Source organism: Lates calcarifer, linkage group LG6, assembly GCF_001640805.2.
Source record: "Lates calcarifer isolate ASB-BC8 linkage group LG6, TLL_Latcal_v3, whole genome shotgun sequence".
Classification (NCBI taxonomy): Eukaryota; Metazoa; Chordata; class Actinopteri; family Centropomidae; genus Lates; species Lates calcarifer.
In genome coordinates, this window is record NC_066838.1 from 11,440,384 (window position 1) to 11,462,707 (window position 22,324).

The window sequence follows — 22,324 nt, forward strand, 5'->3', positions numbered from 1 at the left end:
CATTGGTCAATAGCGGGGCCAGTATAGTTGTGTAGACAAGGTGGAGAGGTAGGTCTCCATACAAAACATTGTTTTGTATTGTTACAGCATTTTATTTTAAAATTAAATTAAATTAAATAACAGATTTATAGAACTTACTGTTATTGTAATGCAAGGGCAGCATGGCACACTGCCTGCTTCATTTATGGCTTTAATATATATAAACTGTTGTTGTTCACTTTTATCTTCACACCAGCTCTTTTAGTCTTTGCCTCTCCTTATTTGTGCTTGAAGTGCAAACTACTGATTATTAAGACATGTTATATAATTATATTTATTGGGATTTACACAAGCCTTGACTTTGCATTGTTAGCTACAGTAATTTCCAAAAAAGTAATTAAAAGTTTTAATGTAACCGAAAGGAAAAAAAAAGTTTTCAGCGTTCATTGTGGTTTTTATTTTTGTTGAGGGATGGCATTCTACTCTGTAGAGAGACATTCATAAACTCAAATGTCGAAATGTTCCAATATTAAACCAATATGTTATATGAATGTATAGCCTACACTGATGCTATTTCTCATGCTCTTAAGAAGAAAGCCATCAAAACATAAAATTTGAGTTGTAAATATATATGGTTTATATTTTTACTCAAGATAGACATTTCTCCCATTGAAATATATCTGCAAACTTTGTAACATTAATGCCAAAACAATAAACAACTGTGACCCATTAGATGAAATTAAACACAAAACCAGTGTGCCTAATCAGAAATCAATCAATTGTTACAGCCCCAAATATGGAAAATACATTGAGTGTATTCATTATAAATAAGATGGGTCAAGATAGGACTACTGTGCATTTACTGATTAACAAAGAATGACTGCTTTATGTTTTTTGTGTTCAGTTGAAGATTGTACAAAAATGGAAAAGAGGGGTGACTTTAGTGCACTGTGGTCTTCATCCATGGTTAGCCTTTTTTAAAGGTGCTATATGTACGTTTTTGCGATTGCTACATAGCCAATGTTTGCATTAACAGCTATTTACTAACCAAGTGCTTCAGCGATGTAGTTTGATGTTTAATTCAAAACATCTCATCTAGACTGGTAAGTAAACAGCTATTAATGCTAATGTTGGCTATGGAGTGATTACAAAAATTTACAAATAGCATCTTTAAGCAAAAAAAGGAAAAACTAAGGTAACATTATGACTGAAAGTCTGGAAAGCCTCAGTGAGCTCTGCTATTGCAAACTGTTTATTGAGTGTATCTTTCCCTCCCAACAGCAAGTGAAGCAAAGGTGAAAACAGGATGCAAATAAAGGACGGGTCAAGATCAGACCAATGCTAACAGGACAAATTGTCTGTTTTAGCTGCACACATGTAAATTAGGCCTGAACCCTAAAGGATTTGTACCATTTGAAATAATTCATGAATTACAATCAGTTCAAAAGGCAACATCAGTATAATTTACAATTAGCAAAAGTAGCTCATAAACTGAGTAGACTCACTCCTCTTGGCTTAAAGCAGTGGTGTTTAGCTAAGCCCACACTAAGGGACCTTGATGACCCATATTTAATGTCTATTCTACAGTGACTATTTCTGTAGTTTAAGATATTTTATGCTGTGAAATCTACAGCTACACTTGCTCTTCTGTAAAAGTCATCATTATACAGAGACTCATACAAACAGTAGAGATCATTTTAACTTGCAAAATAAAAAGGCTATGAACAGCACATCATTCTCTTTCATTCAGCTGGTCCTTGTGGGACTGACAGCAAGATATACAGCATGTAATCTGAACACACCATAAAATTGAATCATCCAGACAAAACACCACTTTGCTCAGCATTAGATATGTCAAAGTACAGAGGTGTCTGACACTGTAAGCATGAAATCTCTTTCATGGCATCTGGCACATTAGTTAAAAAAAAAAAACACAATGGAAATTACAATGCATAACTTAAACTTCAGAAAATAACACAGGCACACACTCATAAACACACACACACAGGCACACATACTGCATCATATGAGAAAGTACACATAGCCCAGACTTACACTTTCAAAAGGGCCATGTGTATAGTACCACATTTTGAGAGACACAACCACATGTCAATGGCTTACACAAGTCCACAGATTGTCTTATTTGGGTCGCACTGAAGCATATAATTAACATTTTGTCTGTTATTTTCAAAAACATCTATAACATCTTTGCCTTGCGCCTGAGATCATTTCTTTGTCCAGTTGCTAATGGCAGTCATGTCACTGATGGAATAGTTAGAAATTTTGGGAACAATTCTCTTGAGAAGAATTAGATGAGAAAATCTATTCTACTCGCTGTAGCCAGGAGACGGTTAGCTTAGCTTAGCCTAATTACCAGAATCAGGGGGAAATAGATAGACTGGCTCTGTGCAAAGGCAGAAACTATTATGTCCACTATTATGCCCACCAGAACCTCTAAAGCTTGCAAACTAACACATCGTCATTTTTAGAAGTGCTAGGGGGCAGATTTTGTTTCTTTCAGACAGACCCAGTTGAGCAGTTTTGACCTGTTTCCAGTCTTTGTGCTAAGCTAAACTAAGCTAAGCGACTGCTGGCTCTAGCTTCACATTTAACAGACAAACATAACAGTGGTAACAAACAAGAGTGGTAACTTCTCATATAACTCTCAGCAAAAAAGCAAATAAGCATATTTACCAAAATGTCAAACTATTCCTTTAATGTGTAGTTGCTGTTTAGTGAGGGTCTGCTGGGTAACACATCCTGGCACACAGGTATGTTATCAAAAATAAAGGTCCCATTCAAAGTTATTTTCTCATCTTACAATAAATTGTAAATGTTACAATGCTTCCTGTCTACTGGCACTCCAAAGGCAACATACTGTACTTCAAGGCAATATTACACATCAATAAGTAATACAGCAGTAAAACACAACATCTTTTTTAAAATATCCTTCATGATTTTGTACAAGTACTTCAAAGTTACCAAATTAAATAAAATACAATAAAATAAAAAAGTAAGACACAATTGCAAAGAGGCAGTTGGAATGAGAGGAAATGACACAGCCGTCAAACCATACAAAATACTTGAGGTGAAACTGCCGCCCTGTTATTGTACTCTGTGACTGAAAGGTATCATCTAAAGTCATCACAAATCATTATCACTGTTTACCGTTTGCTCCCTGCTGAGTAATGCAGTCGGTGAGGTGAACTTTCAGTCTCTGCTTCTGTTTCAGTGATTCATGATGCCTTTCACACAAGCAGGTGGTTTTCAAGTAGCGATTTCAACAAATCAAAAGCACATGTTTATTGTCTGTCTTGATATGTCTCCAAGACATTCCATTGTTTGATGGGAGAAAGAGTAAGTGTGGCGGTTCCCCTCACTGTGAAAACATCTGTGTGCTGAAATGATGCTTCATGATTATCTCATTGTCTTTATATGCCTCCACTTAGTCGTTAGGCCAGTCAGATGTAAACATTTGCTGAGTGTCTTTGAATGCTATCAATAAAGTAAAATATTTAATTGTGTTTTCTTCCCTTTTATCTCCATGAGTTAAAATCCACTATTTTTTTGGCTGGTCCTCAGGCGTTCAGTGTTCTTCACGGTCTGTTATCTTTGGCCAAGGAGTGCATCATCCAGTTGACCTTGGTCTTCCAGCTCTCTCGCAGAGCTTCGTTAAACTTTACTTTGAAATTCTTCAGTGCCTCATCCTCTGACTTGCCCAATGCTAAAGAATCCTTTTGGAAAACAAGAAACACTGTCAACATTATTATCATCGTCATTAGCAGCAGCACCAGCAGCATTAGTACTGTTGCATACCTTTAGATACTGGATGTCTTTGAAGGAGGTGAGCTCTGGCAGTCCTGCTGCCTTCATCATAGCGAAGAGGTTGACGAACAGCGTCCCGTTCCGACACAGGATCTTATAGGCCCGCTCACAGTATTCCCTGAACCTGACGCCATGGATGCCAACAATAAATCATCAGTTCTAAAATATGTGAGTAGAATCCCTGATCAGTAAACAAACTGATGCAAAAATACTGTACCTCTCAAACTTCTCACTGTTGTTTGTCCGTCCCTGCTGGATCACATGGACAAAGTCATATGTCAAGATGAAAGGCACACGCTCCCTGTTGATCCCTAGTTTCCGCTTGAAGTTGCCCAGGATATGCCCAAAGTCAATGTGGAACAGCTGAGGGACAAAGGTTAAAACCACTGTTAAGTAGGCTCTGGATCACTGACCGCAGTCACATTTCTTAAATACTCACTAACCGGTAAGTGACCTGAATGATTTCACTCTAAAATGACCATCTAATATGAAAGTCACAATCTAGCATTACATTTTTTCAATGACAAATACTACACTACTGATTTTGGCAGGTTGAGAATTGGGTGTCAGAGTCATAATTAGATTTCAGCGTCATAATTATTTCTTGTAAAATATCACTGAAGTGAACCTCACCTGTCCAGTTTCCCTGATCATAATATTGTCATTGTGACGATCTGCGATGCCCAAGACGTAAGTAGCTACACAGTAGCCAGCACAGGACAGCGTGAACTCTTCTATTGCTTGATCAAGTTTGTCCCTGGTGATGAAAAGGGCCAGAGAAACAAGGAAGAAAAGCGTGAGTGGGTTTTGATCTTATGGTGCATTTACACTTTTTGTCTTTGTCAAATAGCCAACACAACTACTATTCAAACATTTATTCATCATTCAGTCATGGGGCAGGATTTTTCTTCCTGCTACATGAAATATTTACAGAGGAGTTCCTGTGGGTGATTAATGATTGACTGTCACGTCCTTCCACGGTCTAGACGTGTACGGGGTTCACCGTGTTAAGCTTTTACTAATTCTTTCCACTGCATCTCGGATGCTGCAGCATTTCAAGCTAATTACCTTTCTGTTCTGTCGTGGAGTCAGCTGGGGCCTGTCTTGCCAACGTGACGGACAGAGGCTTATTCATTACATCGAATGGTCCTCCTCCTTCAAGGAGCTTTTAGAATAGACAAGACCTTCAGACTGTCTGGCACCAAATAAAAATCTACTCTCATTCTCAGTCGCCTGTGCACTTTGTCTTGATCTGTCATGGTCATACAATGCTGTGCACAATAAATATTTTGATTTGAACAATTCAGACCACATGGACAGTCATGTATCAAGAGAGCATTTCTTACAACATAGAACAGAAAAGTTCCCCGCACAGATGGAGGGAAAAAAAAAAGTCTCCACAGTGTCAATTAAAAACATGTACCTGCCTGTTCCAACTAAAGCTACAGTGTATCATGCCTAGACGTTTTTGTTGCTGCATTCAGTTACATGTAAAACCTGTAAAACCTTGGGATCTTGATATAAAATTACAGCTGGTACCTATAATGTTTGTTAACTAAGAATAGAATGAACATATCCGGAAACAATTTATTTCCATACCCCTTTGCATATAAGAATATTTCAGAAATGGTTCATTACTCTCCCTCTCTCTCTCTCATGTGTGCGTGTTGTACTACAGTTTGCCTCTTGTGTGTTTGTGTAGTTCGTCCTCTCTGCTCCTCGCGGAGGAGAGCAGGTCGTGTGGCTCCGGTCGGATCTATTTAGTGGCACCTGGAATTGTCTCGTCCTGGATCATTTTCCTCATATATGTTTACAATGTATAATTTTGTCATCCTGATTGTCCATACTGTAAATCTACTATGTGCTCTATTCTGTACACACAAAATCTACTGCATGTCTGTCCATCCTGTGAAGAGGGATCCCTCTTTCATGGAGTTGATCTTCCTGAGGTTTCTTCCCAGTTAAAAGATCGTTTTGATTTGTGACAGTGGATTAAATAAATACAAATTGACTGGATTTTAGTATGAAGACTTACATAACTATATAATTCAAACTTTGTTGCACTATAATGTAATTCATTATGTGTTTATACATCAGCCTGCACTTATGAATGACTAACAGGAGGAGTTGTAGTGCTTAGCAATGTACTGTGATAGTAAACAATGAAAATGTCTGCTCATGACAACATTAGACAACATCCAGTAACTGTTTACTGGATGTTTTTTAACTGTTTATTTTTCTATGCTGTATACTGTTTATGTCAAACAGTAACGTGATACCACAAATAGATATACATAATGTGTAGTCGGACACTCTTTATATACTGATGAGCTTGACAAAACAGAGCCAGTGCACTAGAAATGACGCATTTAACACCTCCACTGTTTCAATTCCCCACAATATTAAAATACTTTAAGTGCTAGAGTTAAGCGCATTTTTTTTTTCACACATCTTGTGATGATATGCATCGCAAGATTTTACCATTTAGTCCTAACAGCAAATAACACAGTGAGCACAGAGAGACGTTAGTCAAAATGTGACTTTCAAGTGTAAATAAAATGCTTCCGCAGATTTAATACGTCTTTTGTTTTTCGAGAGCTCTACACACACCACCAATTCATGTTTTCTTAACATTTTATCAAAGGCAAGTACACCAGAGTCAGAGAGGAGGAATGGCATGAAACAATGGCTGTGTGGACGCTTAAGCCATTAGGGTGCCCTCTACCTCTTCCATTTATATTGTGCACATTGTGGGATAAAAGTGTCCCTTAAGTAAACTTGGATTCTACATCATTTCGGGGTGAAAACAGCACATACAAACAAAACATCACTTCTACAGAGATCAATACAGTATCTAAAGAGTAGAAGATGACATTGTGTCAAATACTCACTCAGGATTCTTAGATTTGAGCCAGTTGAGCAGGGCATCCTTGTTGAAGGCAGCGGTGGCAGCACTGTTACTGCTGTTGCGCTGGATATTGGCAATGGTGTCAGAGTTCTTCACAACCTCGATGAGCCCCATCTTATTCCCAGTGGACAGGCAGCCGTAAGGGATCATCCTGCGAATGTGGGGTGAAATTGACAGTGTAAAGCTGGTGTAGAAGATCTCCTTGTGCAAAAACATAAACAGCTGCTGCAAACAACTCATCTCACTATACCTGAGATCAAGGCCTTCTTTCTTCCATAAAGTTTCCATGAGCTGGATCATCTGGAGGGTCAACATGTCTTGTCGAAGATCTAAAGGTAATGAGTGAAAAAAGGTGAAATAAAATTTAAAAAGTCTTCATTTCATTGTCAAGTGATTTTCATGCATGAAATTTCATGCCCCTATGCCATTTGACTTCTAACCTTCCTCTTTTTGAATTTAGGGGACGTCCCTTTCCAAACTCGCTGGGTAAATTTATCTTTCCGGTACACTGTAATATACCACCATGTATTTTAATTCTTCTCTGAATCTCTGTTGCGCTAAACTAAAGTAAGCTACAGCTTTAATTCTAACACTGTGTGGCATGTGTATGTTAATGTGTTAAAATTCAGAGTTTGTCTCTCACCATCTCCATTCTTGAAGATGATGCCCACCATGTCTCCTTGAGTAAAGTGATTCTTGTACATCAACCACAGCGGCTTCATCTTGGAGTCCATAAATCGACACTTGTCTGCACTGCAAGAGTAAACACACTCGCTGTGAATACACAATCATCTTCACAATCATGTCAGGCTCGTGGACTGAGGACAAAATGAACTTTGGATTTACAAAATGCCTGTTTTTCCAAATTCAGTGCCACTTTTGTTTTTTAGAGACGTTTCAAATGCTAGAAACAAGGCAATTTTTTCAACAAGTAACCAGTCCATATTACAAAAATCACTGATTAAAGGGAAGAGTGATCAGGTTACTGGTACTGTACCAATTAAGTGTCAATTTGCCAATATGTTACATAAATGTATTATTTTGTAATTCAGTAGTATAAACCCAGAAAGGGATCTTAAATGCCGTGGATAATTAAATCATAGAGGCAAAAAATGCAACTCGCAAAATCAATTACATTGTAGCATGTGTGTGTGTGTGTGTGTGTGTGTGTGTGTGTCTGGCACTAACCAGATCTCAGCGAGGATGATGCTGGGGTTGAGTGGTGACAGCAGGTCTGACAGGGCCTCCAGGTACGACTCCTGTCTGATACACAGCTTCAGATCATCCGCTGTCATCTTCTGGGAGCCCTTGACAAAGTCGCTCAGGGCCTTCATTTTGCCCAGAGCCTCGTTCTGCGTGGCAGAGGGCAGAAGTTTAGTACAAAAACAAAATAGACATTTCAGAGCTTGAAGTCAGCGTGTAAAATTACCTGTTTGGTTAAGAGCTTGATGTGGTGGATATTTCCCCTGCAGTAGGCCTCCAGAATGAGGCCAAAACGCAAAGACACAGAAGCCACGTGAATCTCTGACCTACAATGAACAGAAATTCTCCCGTCAAACAAAAGGCTGCGAAGGCACATGGTCTTGTGTTTTCTAATGTGCTGCACCTCACCTCAGATACCAAAACAGAAAGTGTCCTATCCTCCTATTGGACAAAGCCCTCTCTAACAGGAAAGTGGTGAGGTCACAATCCAGGTAGGACTCGTACTTCAAGACTTGGACCAGCTGGATTAAATACTGTAGCAGTTCACCATCACTGTGTGCAGATAAAACAGCCCACAAATGATTATTGCTGTTAAAACACAAACTACAAAATGTCTGAGAGATATAAAAACTAATATCCGTGTACCTGAGCTTCCTGAGGCATCTGATAGTGAAAGAACGGACCGCTGGGTCAGGAAAACTGTAGTCTAAGAGTTCCAAGGCATGGATGGCAGGGAGGTCCGGCCAGTTCCTCAGTAGACTCACCATCTGAGGAGAATCAAATTATCTTTTTTTTTTTTTACCATGATAAGAACAATTAAAACTTGGATGTGTTTTAATGTACTGTATTTTTACTTCAGATCAATCGGCAACTCTGATAACTGATTCGTTTCACTGTTTGAGTCACTCACTACGGAAAATTACCAAATGCTATTTGCTGGTTTCAGTTTGTCTAGTTTTCTCTGCTTTTATACCATCCTTAAATATCTTTGTATTATTATTGTATATATACTGTTGGTTGGACAAAATAGACAATTTGGAGATTGTGATTGTGAATTCTCAGAATTAGCTATTTCAGTATTTTTAGTTTTTAGCCATGCGAGTTTAGCTCTGGTCCAGTTTAAAATATCTCAAGTTTTTTTGTACAGGCATTTATTGTCCTCAGAGGATGAATCATCTTAGCTTTGGTCCTGACTTTTACTCTAGTGTCAGCATGAGGTTCACATTTCTGGTTCAGAATGAAGTGACAACTGTTGGATTTTCAAGTCAAATCTATAATTTGCCCAAGACTTTGTTCTGTGACCAAATACCTGCAAAACAAATGAGATTCCTATTAGAATTAGCTGAATTTTGTTTTCAGTGCTAATTAGCATCATTAGCCTATTAGCATACTAACACAGACATTTAGCTCAAAGCACTAGCATGGCTGTGTACTTTTGTTCTAACATTTTTACAGAATAAATCAATTAATCAGCTAAATAATTGTTACATTAACTGCTACAATAGGAATATTGTTAGCTACAGTCCAGCTGTTTGGATCATTAATATTGGCTAGTTAGTAAAAAAGCTAGCAATTAAGGTCAACACAATGAGTATTATATGTGAAATATGTGAAATTACTAAACAAACAAGTAGGTCAAGTAAATTTGCAGAAACACAATAACAATAACATTTTCTGGGTGTTTGGTGTCTGTGAGAAAACCAAAATTGATCATAATGGATAAATTCTTTTCTATAACTCCAACATTTATACCTGAACTACGTCCTCTCGCTTATTCCACTTGGTGATGAGGAGCAGCTTGGACAGACTTTCTGGATAACGGTCGCGAACTTCAGCACGGAGCTTCCACAAGAGTTCCTTCTCGTCCTCGAAAAACTCTGTGTAGTTTTTGTTGTCCATGATTTCTTTTAGTTTCATGTACTGCAGAAAATGACCCAAAAACAAATTCAGAAAAATATGTAGTCAGTAACAAAACAGATGCAGTTTATTTTTGACTTTAACTGTGTGAGATGTGTCAAATGTGAGATGTAGAAATGTTTACCTCTTCTTTAGTGGAAATCGATGCATCGCCGTTCCTCTCTATGTCACTTATCTGAAAACAGATGAGGTGTTTTTGACTGACAGAATTACAGATCAAATCTCAGCATGTACTCTACATAGCCTTTTGGGAACAAGTACCTTGTCGAGCGGAGGGTAATAAAGAGGATGTGGTCGGATGTTGGGGAAACGAATGAGAAGCCCTGCAGCACTGTCCACATTTGGGTTCTTCTCGACTGTTCCCATCGGGTTCAACAGGTCACTTTTGTCATCTGTGGTAAAAAAAGTCACATACGAAGATACTTTTATCCGCTTACTGTGCTGCTTTCCCTGTACACTTTCAGTCAAGTCACTCACAAAAGTGACTGCATGTTAAACACACAGCTCTATCGAACCACAGAGAAAGATAATATCATTTTACGCCGCAATGATAAACATGTAACACCAACAAACAACAGCCATTCCCACATCTTGAAAAAGCTGCTCTTGCGCATCAGCAAGAAAACACATAAACACATAATGTCTGAATATGCAGGGTTTTCATGACACCCCCATGTTACTTTGGGTATTTCATCCCTCGCTGTGTGCTCCCAGGCACTGTGGAGGAGGCTGTGAATGTGTGAGGTGTTTTTGAGGAGGAGGAAATGTAAGAAGAGGTTAGGCTGAAAGTACCGGGAACAGATGGCCATGTGGACAAGAGGAACTCCCCAGTCTTCAACTGGTCTTTGTAGTCAAACACCATGGTGTTCACCCAGGCTATGGGACAATCCTGAAAGGGAAGAGAGAGAGAGTGACAGGGAGGATTAGGTTTGTTGACTTGCTTTACAGACCATCTGCAAGCTGTAAAATCATGGAAATGGTGTCGATGTCTCTGAGACTGGATTTAAAAAAAGGGAAAGAAAAAAAGAGATAGAGGGAAAGTACTCAACGTCTTTGTAAACTATAACCTTTTTCAGTCAAAGTTTAATTAGAGTTAAATTATACTACATGGAGTAGTTGGTATATAATGTCAGATCTCTACATCTATTCTATATGAGTCATCATTCTGCTCTTCCTGTCTAAAAGTAAAAATGTAATCAACTTATATTTGCAAAACTCAATAGATATACTGAAGATTCTTTAAAATAAAGATAAAGCATTTTCTTCAGTTACACTTTGAATTATTAACTCTCTTTTGTGCAACATATGCTTTATTTTGGAGATTCATTTATCTTCTCTAATCAAACAGAGAAAGGCATTATAGTTTAATGACATAAAAAAGTTTTTTCAACCATGTTTGTGACAACTTTTATTTTATCATTTATTATATTAAATAATAAATTGTAAAGCAAAGCACTTTGCAGCTTCTTGTAAAAAATTTACATGAGGCTGATTCTGTATTTATAAGATCTCAAATCTTGTGGTTATGGTTAAGTTGGAATGTAAAGCAGCAGAAATAGAAATAAGTTTCAGGCAATGATCAGAATAAAAATAACTCAACCAGCCAGCCTGTTAAAAACGAAACGAACACATCTGGGGTGAAAAAACAGGACCAAAAAAAATGAGGCGATACACATAAAAAAGTCTGGCTAAAATAGCTCAACTTCCGTCTATCTTTCTGGCGTCTGGCTGCAGGACTTCTCTTCCGGGCAAAAGAAGAGAGAAGTGGCTCAGAAAGCAGAAGCGGCCTTTATACCCATAGAACACACCTGGGCGACATGTTTGGAAGGCCTGCCCAAACATGGTGCCCACAGCCGCTGCAACGCATCAAAACGAACTCTGATGCTGAGACCACAGCCACAGAAAAAGGGGAATTAGATGTTTGTTGTACTTCTCAGTGTACAGTAAGCGAATCTTTGTAGTCTCAGTGTAATATAACATTGCATCTAACTACAGATAATTTGATTACATGAATGATATAGGGTTTTTGAAAAATTTGGATAGTAGACCCTTAAACTCAGTGTGTCACTACTGGCTTTTTCTCAGTGTTAATAATATTGGCCTGAAGCAGCATATTAAATTTGAAAAAATGTAACAATTATTTTTTCAATTAATAACTTTAACTATGATGTGTCAAAACGTTGTGAAAGATGGCCATCATTATTTCCCAGAGCCCAAGATAACATCTTCAAAGAGCGTCAATTTATAATGATATGAAACTGAGAAAAGCAGCAAATTCCCACATTTGAGAATCTGTAAATATGTTGAAAAAACTGGCAATTAATTAATGATCAAAATAGTAATTTGTAATTTGACTAATCAGGTCAGTACTGAATATAATATAGCATAGATGTATGGCATCTTTTCTAAGATGATTACCCAGTGAGTCCTGTACATTTTTGCCTTAAATCTACCTTTGATGTTCTTCAGACATTTCTACATGCCTTTAACCAAATTCAGATAAAATACTTTTTGGACACTATGTCAGAAAACACAGGAGGACAGCAAACGTCATTGCCAGGCACAAATTTGCCTATAATTACACATGACTGGCAATGCATAGAACAAAAAGAAGGTAAATGAGATTTTAGGGAGTGATGGTGTGAGATTCACAACAGCAGTTAGACAGCAGTCTTACTTTTAAACCTCATGTAAAGTAGCCGGCACAGAAGCAAAAGATCGGCTTTTTGTATGGGAATAAAACATGTTGCAAATCGAAGCTTGCAATCGACCATGATGTTGCTGCTTGAAAATATTTTTATATTACAATCAATAATAATAACAATGATAATAATAAAAATAAGGTGCATAAAGACTCACTAGTGCCTTAAATGCCTGTTTACTACGTACTCTTTACACAATTTAGAAAGGTTCTGCAGTTGTGGGCTGGTAGTGTCACAGCTGGACAGATGTTACCTGTTGAGAAAAATAATTTCTGGTCCATGTATTAGCTGCAAAAGTTTGTTATTATTGTATTTATGTTTTATCTGTTGTTATCAGATTTGTCATTCTCTGAAATATCCAGTATTTGACACAAAAAAGCAATTTAAAAAAGGGAAAAAAGACAGAAAATTGCAAATTTAAGCAGTGTCCCCTCAGGGATCATTGTAGTTTTCCTGATTATGATCCGGAAAAAATTAAATGTGGGTTGTGCTCAAGATAAGGGACGTTTATCTGAAGTGTCCCCTTCAGAAAAACAACAGTAGCAGTAAATTGCTGTGCAGTGTTTTAGGCCTCCGCTCTAATCTGTCCCCAGTACAGGCCTTTAAGTTGAGGAGTAGATTGAAAGGTAAACTGCTCTGTGGGCTTGAGTGCTGTAATTACAAACAGTGACAATGAAGATGAATTTAGAATTCCTTGAAAATGTTTGCCAATTCCTTCCTTCCTTGTAGTGATGTACAGATAAAAGGGTTGAAGCGGATGAAATGTTAACCGCAGCCTTGCCACTGAACACACTTGCACAACCAGACGCAGCAGCAAAACACACCCACACAGCACACATTGACTATACGCACTACACACCAGAAAGGAAATAGATCTGTTTGTGCTTGCTAACAAACTCACACTCACCAGCCCAAACACTCGGCTGCTCGATCAGAAGTTGTACACTTGGGGCTTCGAAAACGGCATAAGTTTCTGCCAGACTCACCGCTTTCTTATTCTTCTTTTTGGTGCCGCGGGGTTTCTTGGTTTTCTCAATGACAGCATAGAGCGCGAAGCACAGGCGGCTCATGCGAGGGAGGTCGGCCACGTTTATGTCAAACTCCAGCCTTTGATCCCACAGCGGCTCAGAGCATACTGTCACCTCGGAGCTTGTCACCACCTTACAGAGGAGCTCGCTCCCATGGAACAGACCAGCCTGCACCACGAGCTGGAGGGGAAACAAACACATAGAGAGTGGTGATTAGATGGAGGCATGACATGTGGTTTGGAAGCTGAAGAGTTTAGCACATCTGTGAGGGAGATTGTTTGTGGAAGATGTACAGACTTCACTAGATGATTCACAGTTTCCTGTGTCACTCGAGCTATGAGTCAAAGGGTCTACACATTCATAGTGTAAGCAGGTTGTGATGCCTTTCAAAGCTATGCAGGGTCTGTCATAAAACATAAACAACAGCGAGAGTCAAAATTCAATACTGCGCGACCATTAAGCTCCTGCCATTTTGCCAAATCAAGATAGTCTCAATCTATATTTACGAAATATATGAGTGGCTATTCTCCCCCAGGGTGTGTTTTCAAACCTGTGCCTGCCAACTGCAGACATGACTGATAATTATGTGACAGGACAAATTTGCCATGAGTCATGATGTGCTCTAAGGCAGCAGGCGGAAGTGCACTTACACTTTAATAACCCAACTAAACAGAAACATGGTTAGTTATGAAACTGAGTCACAAACACAGACATGCATTAACAGAGTTCCCTAGTTGTCTTCTCACTGTTCTTTGTTTGCCAAATTGGTTGAAAGAAAAAAAAAAAAAAGACATAACGAAAAAAAGAAAAAAAAAAGGAAAAATGAAGTGTGCCTGGATATTTCTACATGCTTTTGCAAGTCATCTACAGGCAAACGTCTCAATTTTAACGAACGCTTGTCAAATTTCAACATAGGTCAGGACCTATCTGCAATAGTAACAAAATGCATGCATCGCCTTCAAAAAAAGAAGTGCATTGAAAGTGAGAGAAGGAGAGACAGCACGAAGTCTTTCTTTTTTCTTAGAATCTAGGCTTCAGAATGAGACGTAAAAACCAGATAGGCCCTCCCCACTTCCTGTTTTGAAGTTTTAACCAACCGCCTTGATGAATTATGGGAAACGTGTGGTCTGGACCATGTGACCCCCCCTATCATTTACATGTCAACCCTGCTGTTCCTACAACTGAAATTAAGATATTGGTAAACAAGTGAATGCCACATTTCATTGAGTGAGAGAAACCCACGCAAAACCACACCAACCTTCATTCCTTCATCTGCATTGACTCGGCTGCCCTGCAGCAGGTGAATGTAGAAAGGCTCATTGATGGACCACAGAGAGGAGGTGTTCTGCTGTAGAAAGGAGTCAGATGAGAGGAAAATTAATTTTTCCCTCCCATTATTTATATTACACTTTAATTAATCGGGTTCATTTAGATCCAAAGTCATGAAACTGTTGCTACAATTTCCTGTTTGGTAACGTGTTAACAGATAGAAGCAAGACAATGTTCACTTTCAAAAGAAAGTAAAAAAAAAAAAAAGGAACAAGCTTTGAAACTGGAAGAAACTGACAGAAAGCTCTCAAAGGTACTTTGTCTGAAGAATATGTAATCATAATGTTGTTTACTGCTCATGTTTCTGATGTTTTTGTGTGAATTGCTTTCAATAAAAGCTTAAAAACACACAACAGCTTTAATTTTGCCAGTGCAGCTCCATGGTACGATATATATATATATATATATATATATATATATATATGCGTGTGTGTGTGTGTATTCAGCCGCGGTAAATGCAAGCAAGGGTGTCAAGTGTAAATTATCTACATTGTACAGCATGTTTCAAGTGTGGCAAAGTCCGCGGAGGAACTACCGTGGTGACAAGAGAAAAAGAGAGAGAAAGTGCTGCCCTGTTAATGAAAGACGACAGCTGTCCGCTGACCTCTTACCTTCTTCAGGGGCAGTGGAGGTGGTCTGGACAAAGAGCGACTCTTGTATACCTGGCTGCACATTCTGCCCTGGTCCTCCTGATACTTGCTGATGGTGGAGTGGTGGACCATAGTAAGATATGGGTTTTGGCCATTTCTCAAACATGAGAAAATGTACTAGGGGAGGGGAGGGGAATAAAAAAAAAGACAGAGATAGACAACAGGATGGGACAGAAGAAGAGATTTTTTGTTTAGTGGTACAGCCATCAGTCAGTTCACCCACAGATATTTCCCAGTGTTCTGATAGCACTGGTTAACTCCTGGAGGCTGTTCATTTGCTGTAGGTTAATGCAGCCGAAATCACATTATGTGTGGATGGATGCAGTTCCTTTCTGCAGGGCTGCTAGACAGATATGAGTCACCCCTGCAGGTAGCTGGAGTTTCAAAATCAACAGTGGAGTCTCCTGCCACCAAAACCTTGACTCACCCGACTCCTGATCTGACAATTATTTGACTTATTATGGACCACCCGCACAGGGAAAACGTCACAGAGAATCAGCACTGAATAGAAAGTCATCTGCATCCACTGAGGAAATAACAGCTCTAGGGCCTATAAAAAGCATTGAAACACACTATTTAATGTCATTTTTTTTAAATTCTATATAATAAAATAAAATGAATTGATTGTGTGAGTTTTCATAATTGATTGCATTCGCCCGCTTACAATGACGCATCTAAAAAAAAGCAACAAGTCATTTGTGAGTGGATAAAAAATGGCACAATCTGTCTAGTCCAAAACTGGATGTCCACATCAGAAGGCCGTAAATGAAGGAGACCCCCAGAGCCGTGCCTTCATAGTAAAAGAAAGGGACTGGGGGCCTGGACTAATGTTTGCCTCGAGGTATGTGGGAGCCTCTGAAACAAAGGAGGACAATTTTAGCTTCATGCTAATCGCTGCTTGGCACAGTCGAAACACCACACACAGGCAGAAAAAACACCACCGCCGCCATGAAGCATTGTGGTGGCAGCATTGAATTGTGGGGGATGCTTCTCTGTGAGGGCTCGTGAGGATAGAGGGTGAAATAAAAGACATGAAAATAAGAAAACATCATGGAGGAAAATTGGCCTCATAAAGCTACACAGGAATCTCCTAAAAACAACAATACTAATATCTAAAAAAGTCCAAATCCTGAATTTGGCATCGCTCTTGAACATACCTCTTCATTCAGTTGCCTAATGCAACCTGACCCCAAGTTTGGCAAAAAAGAAGGAGGCCAAACTAAAGTACGCAAATGTCTGTTAATCAGAGTCAAAAAAACAAAAAACAATCAAATCCACTCAGATTAAAGGAAAATAATGTGTAAAACAATAGAATATGAACAAAACAATAAAATATAAAAAGGCAGCTTTAATCAAAGATTATGTTTCTGCAGTCACTCACTTTGAACTGGCACAAGGGATGCTTCCCATAGATGAACTCCCACCTCCCATTGACCTGTAAAGTGTAGTCCTCAGGTTCCTGTCGCACTGAACGAAAGACAGTGGCCTTTTTCTTCAGGGCGCTCCTCATCAGAACCACTGGGTGGTCCTGAGGATCCTGCTGCAGCATGAAGCTTTCCTGTAAGAGCGGCAGACAACATGATTAAAAAAATGTGCCAGCTTTACAGAAAATCGTACAAAATTTAGCTTTCATGTCTGTGGATCTCACTCCTGAGTGATGTTTTGATGGTGGTGCTTGTGGTGTGGGAGGGGGATTTCCAAAGGTGCTCACATTTACTTAACTTATCATCCTCCACAATTTGTCAACACAAAAGGGACCACAGTTTTTCCAATCAAAGCTGTTGTGCCCTTTATGGGGTTCCCAACAGCTGCCCCATCATATCATAACATTTGATTTGATTTGTCTTAACAAATATGACTCATAAAAACTACAACAGCACATCAACTCACATCGCAAGCCTCGAACTTGACGTTAATGAAAATCTTCTTGATGTTCTTTGTCTTTGTGTTCCCACACTGCGGTGGAGAGCAGCATGGCTCCAGGTCACATGGGAAGCTGTACTCCATCCATTGCTGCCAAGGCAACATCTGCCGCTCCTGAGCCTTCTCTTCACAAAATGTGCGCATCTTAGTCCGAAACTCATTCACCTCGTGGTTCTTCTGGGCCTCAAATTCATGCAGACCTGAAAAATCATTGTTGTGTCAAAAAATACTCAAAGTCTTGAGCAGTGAGAGGAACACTTTACTCAATGTGAAATATTTACTCAATGGTGGACGTACCTGAGAGCCAGCCATGTTTTTATTAACTGAAACATGAAGACATAAAACTACATATTTTCTGACAGACTGAACTGCAGCTCAGTGAAAAAGGCAAAAGAGAATATATTAAAAGGTGAAAAACTCTACTAACTGAAGGCAAAAACATAACTACCTAGATAAATGTAATTAGCATTCGTTAACCTAGCAGTGCTCCATTGTCATGTTAGCTAGCTTAGCTCATAGTTAGCCAAGTAAAGCAACTTTCAGTGACTCAAAGTCAAAGAAAGAGCAGCTTTTTTAAATCAGAATTCCCTGTTTTTCATTAAAGAGTTAGTTTGCTAACGTCTTGTTTGGTTCTCGCCTAATTTTTAACTTAGCCATTTGGATGGGGCTGCCGTTGTGCTTGTTGCAGTGGCTCTTTCTCTAGTTGGAAAAACAACCAAACCAAACACAGCCTTATAAGTGGGATTAAGAATGGGGACGTTCAGTTTCCTGTGCTAGACCCTGAAAAACGGTGTCAGAAAAACTACCAAGAAAATGGCAAAGTGGCTAAGATCAGTGCTGCAATACAGAAATAACAGTTCTTAAAACAACATATTTCCTCAATCAAAGTGAAAAGCATTAACTGCTCTTAGCAACCGCTACCACAGCTTCCTTAAATAATGATGGATATGTCAGTCACCACTGACTGGAACGCAGTATCAGACTGAAAAATGAAGTGAAAAAGAAATGGCTGAAACTGCCCGTATGTTTATCAATCACTTTGTTTGAAAGGCAGAGAAAATTAAAGTGCCCAGTAATTCAGTGGACTGGAGACAGGCTAGAGCAGCTCTGTCTCTGAGAAAAACATACATGACAAACACTCATCTTTCTGATGATGACAGAAGATGTTTTTTTGTTGTTGTTCACCAAGCACAAAATCCACCAATAAACTCTAGAAATAACGAATGATGCTGCTTACCTTTGCCAATCAGCAGGCTGATTTGGGTGTTGGTGAGTTTCTCCACTCGGTCGCCCTCCCTTGCCACCAGCCTCAAAACACCCATGAAGGGTCGCACATCGCTTATACGTCTCGTTTCCTCTTCCAGTTCCTCCCTCTCTGCTGTCTGGTTGATGCAGGTGAAGACGTATGCGTCGGGATCACCCAGTGCACTGAACAGGGCCTCGCTTCTGGCATTTTTCCAAACCATCTGAAACAAGAGACGACAGCAATACGTTAGGTTGAGGGCACAGCGTTAATGGCCTGAAGTGTATGGTGCGTCCTCTGTGCAGGTAAAATTTATGCTTGGGGTAGGGGGTGGGTGGGGGGTCATGTAAAAGCAAGTTTTATTGAAACAGTGATTCAAAAACACCTCAACCCGTGTTACTGGTACGGTTTTCAAAAGCAAGACGCATCTGACGACCAAAGTGCTGCTGAAGAGTAACACATTTGCCAATAGTCTGATTTCTCTAATTAACTTAATGATCTAAAAATGATAACCTATTGTGCAAAAGATAATCCTGTCAGTTTCTGAAACTTTTTTCTAAAATTCCTTGTGAATTACCCAGACTGGAAAGACATTTAATCTCTTAATCATCTTAACAGCTTCCAAGAGTATCATTACTTAACACAGCTAAATCAAACAGCCTGAAGTGGCAGAACTGTTGGCATAGAAACTGGCACATTCACATTTAACAGCAGATCTGCTTCAGCAGAGAGCTGGCCGTGTATACCAAGGAGGAAAGCTGTGGCTCCTTCTCTAACGGTTGCATCAAAATTTCAAGATGGATCAAAAGCACAAGCAAGCATTGTTCAGACTGTGTGGTGTTTTAATTAGGTTAATGCCTGAAGGAAATATTAAGTCAACCAATTTGTTTAAAAGCGTATTGAGTGAATATTGTAAATAACAATGGCATTTTCCAACTGTGGTCATCAGAGCTGCAGCGCTGTGCTGCAGTCAATCAATTGCCATCTATTAGAAATACAGTGCTATATTGTAATCGATAAATACGCAGTTTATGATGACATTATATATCATGTCTCAGTGGGAGATCAAGGTTTATCTGGTCTTTTCAAACTGCTACTGATGAATACATGAGGATATGAGAGGACATACTCTTTTGATGTTTTGGATGGTGTCATTTCGAGACACAGGGAATTTGAGGAAGATCCCAGTTGGCAGCAGGAAGTCCATCACGATCTCCTGGACGCCCTCCGTCTCCCATTCCTCCTGCATCCCATACTTCCCCGGGGGCATGGTGACGGCCTCTCATTTACCGTCAGCTCCTCTGCTGCTCACTGGAAAACACAAGCCGGGTCCGTACACACAGAGGAAACACAGCCAGGGTTAATATGTCCTCTATTAAAATGCGTTACCGTACATGTAGGCGTGCGGTGCGTTACGTGGTGTGACACCATTTTTCTTTGTTTGTTCCTAGAACTGTGAGTGATCTGATCTCTACAAGGTTGTTGCTTAAAATCAGAAAGGCCAAGCAGAGTGTGTATGACATGAATGAATGAATGACTCAACTGATAAACAGTAGCCAGCAGTTTCTTGCACCAGATCCCTTCCCCTTCTCCTCAATGCTCTGCCAATAGAGGCCAATTCAATGCATATAAAAAATATATAATAAATAAGATATTGACTTGTAACCTGACACAATAATATAGAGACATTTTGTGTCTTTGGTGAGCTGCTATCAGTTTATCATGTGCAGATGAATGCCTTTGATACACAGACTTCATTCATGCACCTCTACCTTAACAGATCTGCGTGTTCTGTCAGAAAAAGGTGCACCCATTTCTCAGAGGTCAAATAAGGTGAAGAGACACTACACAAGGAAATTGAATTGACAAGATTTTTTTTTTTAAACAAAACAGGGAATTTAATTTCCTGCTATTAAACTGACTGTGCAGACAGAAAACAGTAAATTTCGAGGGTAATTCTCAGTAGTTTGTGTTAAAGTAATTCTAGACTATTGATTTTGGTAAGAGGAAACTTGTGCTCTGTGAGCTGCACTGTCTGTAGCTTAATGTCAAATGTAGGCTGACTAAACGCCTTAATATATATTTATATGCATAAGAATGGGGAAAAAAATCATTGAATTTTCGAATACCTACAGTGCAGGATCTTCGGGCACGTTTTAAATGAAAAACATGTTTGAAATCAGCACGGGGACATGAAAATAGCAGGTACATACACAGCAACAGTCCGATGTAAACCGTGATATGTGTCTGAGTGAAAACTTGGTCAAATATAATACCGAAAGCGTTTCCAACCTGTTACCGCAGACACTTGCCTGTCAGCTCTACAAGCCGGTCATCTCTTCATGGTTTTTTATCACAGCGAAGATGGAGGCAGTAACATCACGGTGACATGTTTCGCTCCGGCGGCTGTGAAGGGCTTCGGCTCGATCCGTTCAGTGAAGTGAGGCGAGGTGTTGTAAATCCAGCTCTAAAACAGAACGACGCGCTCTAACGGGCTCGTGTGAAGCGGAGAAGTGTTTCCCTGCGTCGGTCAAGTGCGCCGTCATTCATACAGCGATGTTGTTGCACTGACTGACCCGGAGTGAGCGGCTGCGCTCTGCCTCTCCAGCCCCCAGCGGGCCAAGGGACCGTCCAACAAAAGTTTACTTCGCGCGAAGTGAAAGTATATATATTTCTCTCTCTCTCTCTCTCTCTCTCTCTGACTCCCGCCCTCCATCCTGCTCAACACTTCTACATCGTTTTTTTTTTTTTTTTTTTGGGGGGGGGGGTGTTTATTTTCTTTGTTCAAGCGTAACTGTCGCATGTTTATTTTATCATTATTATCATTTATCTATCCATATATATGTATATTTAATTTAACCTATATTTAGGGCACTAGTAGCTGTCATGCAGATGTGAACTCTCCAGTGCTAATACGCAACTTGAACCTGCCCCCCTATTTTTTATACATATGCATGTAGTTGTAATAGTGATTTTAATGTAGTTGTAAGCAGAAATAAAGATATATTTAAGTGTTCAATCGTGTATGTATTCTTCAACCATGATAACTTCTCCTGCCTTCATAATATTACAACTGTTTTACTGTATTATCATTCAGTCATTTATCACCTGCTTCATCTGTTTACACCAGCCTCCACCTTATGGATGACCACAGGAGGAGTTGTCAAATACGTTGATAAACACTTAAATATGCTTGCAACTACATTATATTGTAATTAAAAGCTGAGGTTAAAGTAAAGTGTTACTCAATTAGTCGACTAACCAATTAGTTGTTGGATTCAATGCAGAAAAATGGCCCCGTGAGTGTTGTTTGAACTATTATTATTACTGGTGCATTCATGTGTAAGTAGCATTTTAATGTTGTATTTGGTTTAGTTGGAGCTATTTGTTAACTATCTTATAGATACACTGTATTTGACAAACAGATAATGTTCTTAGCACTGATTGATTTCTTATATGCTCATCAGATGTCTGTTTATAATCATTCTATTAAAATGTAGTGGAGAAAAAGGTACAGTATTTCTCTCTGAAATGTAGTGGAATAGAAAAGGAAAGTGGAAAGTGCAAGCATTTCATATTTTAAGACACAAATATATGAGACATACATATTTTTAACT

General features: G+C 39.2%; 1 protein-coding gene across 2 annotated transcripts; it reads right to left on the minus strand.

The window, feature by feature from the left end:
* Nucleotides 1–1,208: 1,208 nt before the first annotated feature.
* On the minus strand, nt 1,209–21,360 carry pik3cd (phosphatidylinositol-4,5-bisphosphate 3-kinase, catalytic subunit delta). 2 transcript variants are annotated; one of them, XM_051071181.1, is made up of 23 exons: nt 21,020–21,360; nt 19,837–20,018; nt 18,702–18,930; nt 17,432–17,664; nt 16,923–17,099; nt 15,503–15,658; nt 14,821–14,907; nt 13,521–13,742; nt 10,625–10,721; nt 10,094–10,224; nt 9,957–10,007; nt 9,668–9,835; nt 8,561–8,682; nt 8,324–8,467; nt 8,142–8,241; nt 7,901–8,064; nt 7,356–7,465; nt 6,963–7,041; nt 6,696–6,863; nt 4,438–4,561; nt 4,022–4,167; nt 3,796–3,928; nt 1,209–3,713 (listed from the first exon to the last, which is right to left on the minus strand). In XM_051071181.1, the coding sequence occupies exons 2-23, from the start codon at nt 19,975–19,977 to the stop codon at nt 3,576–3,578; spliced, it is 3,120 nt and encodes a 1,039-aa protein (XP_050927138.1). In that variant the 5' UTR covers nt 19,978–20,018; nt 21,020–21,360; the 3' UTR covers nt 1,209–3,575. The 2 variants fall into 2 exon arrangements, with proteins under 2 accessions (XP_050927138.1, XP_018521656.1); XM_018666140.2 differs by having other exon boundaries at nt 14,821–14,910; nt 21,020–21,359.
* Nucleotides 21,361–22,324: the final 964 nt, after the last annotated feature.

Excerpts from the sequence above, each read along its gene's own strand:
- pik3cd (XM_018666140.2), bottom strand. The coding sequence starts at position 19,977 with ATGCCCCCGGGGAAGTATGGGATGCAGGAGGAATGGGAGACGGAGGGC. Across the intron at positions 15,659-16,922 it reads ATCCCTTGTGCCAGTTCAAA|TACATTTTCTCATGTTTGAG; the intron begins GTGAGTGACTGC and ends CCCCTCCCCTAG. Across the intron at positions 14,911-15,502 it reads CTCCACTGCCCCTGAAGAAG|CAGAACACCTCCTCTCTGTG; the intron begins GTAAGAGGTCAG and ends TCCTTTCTACAG.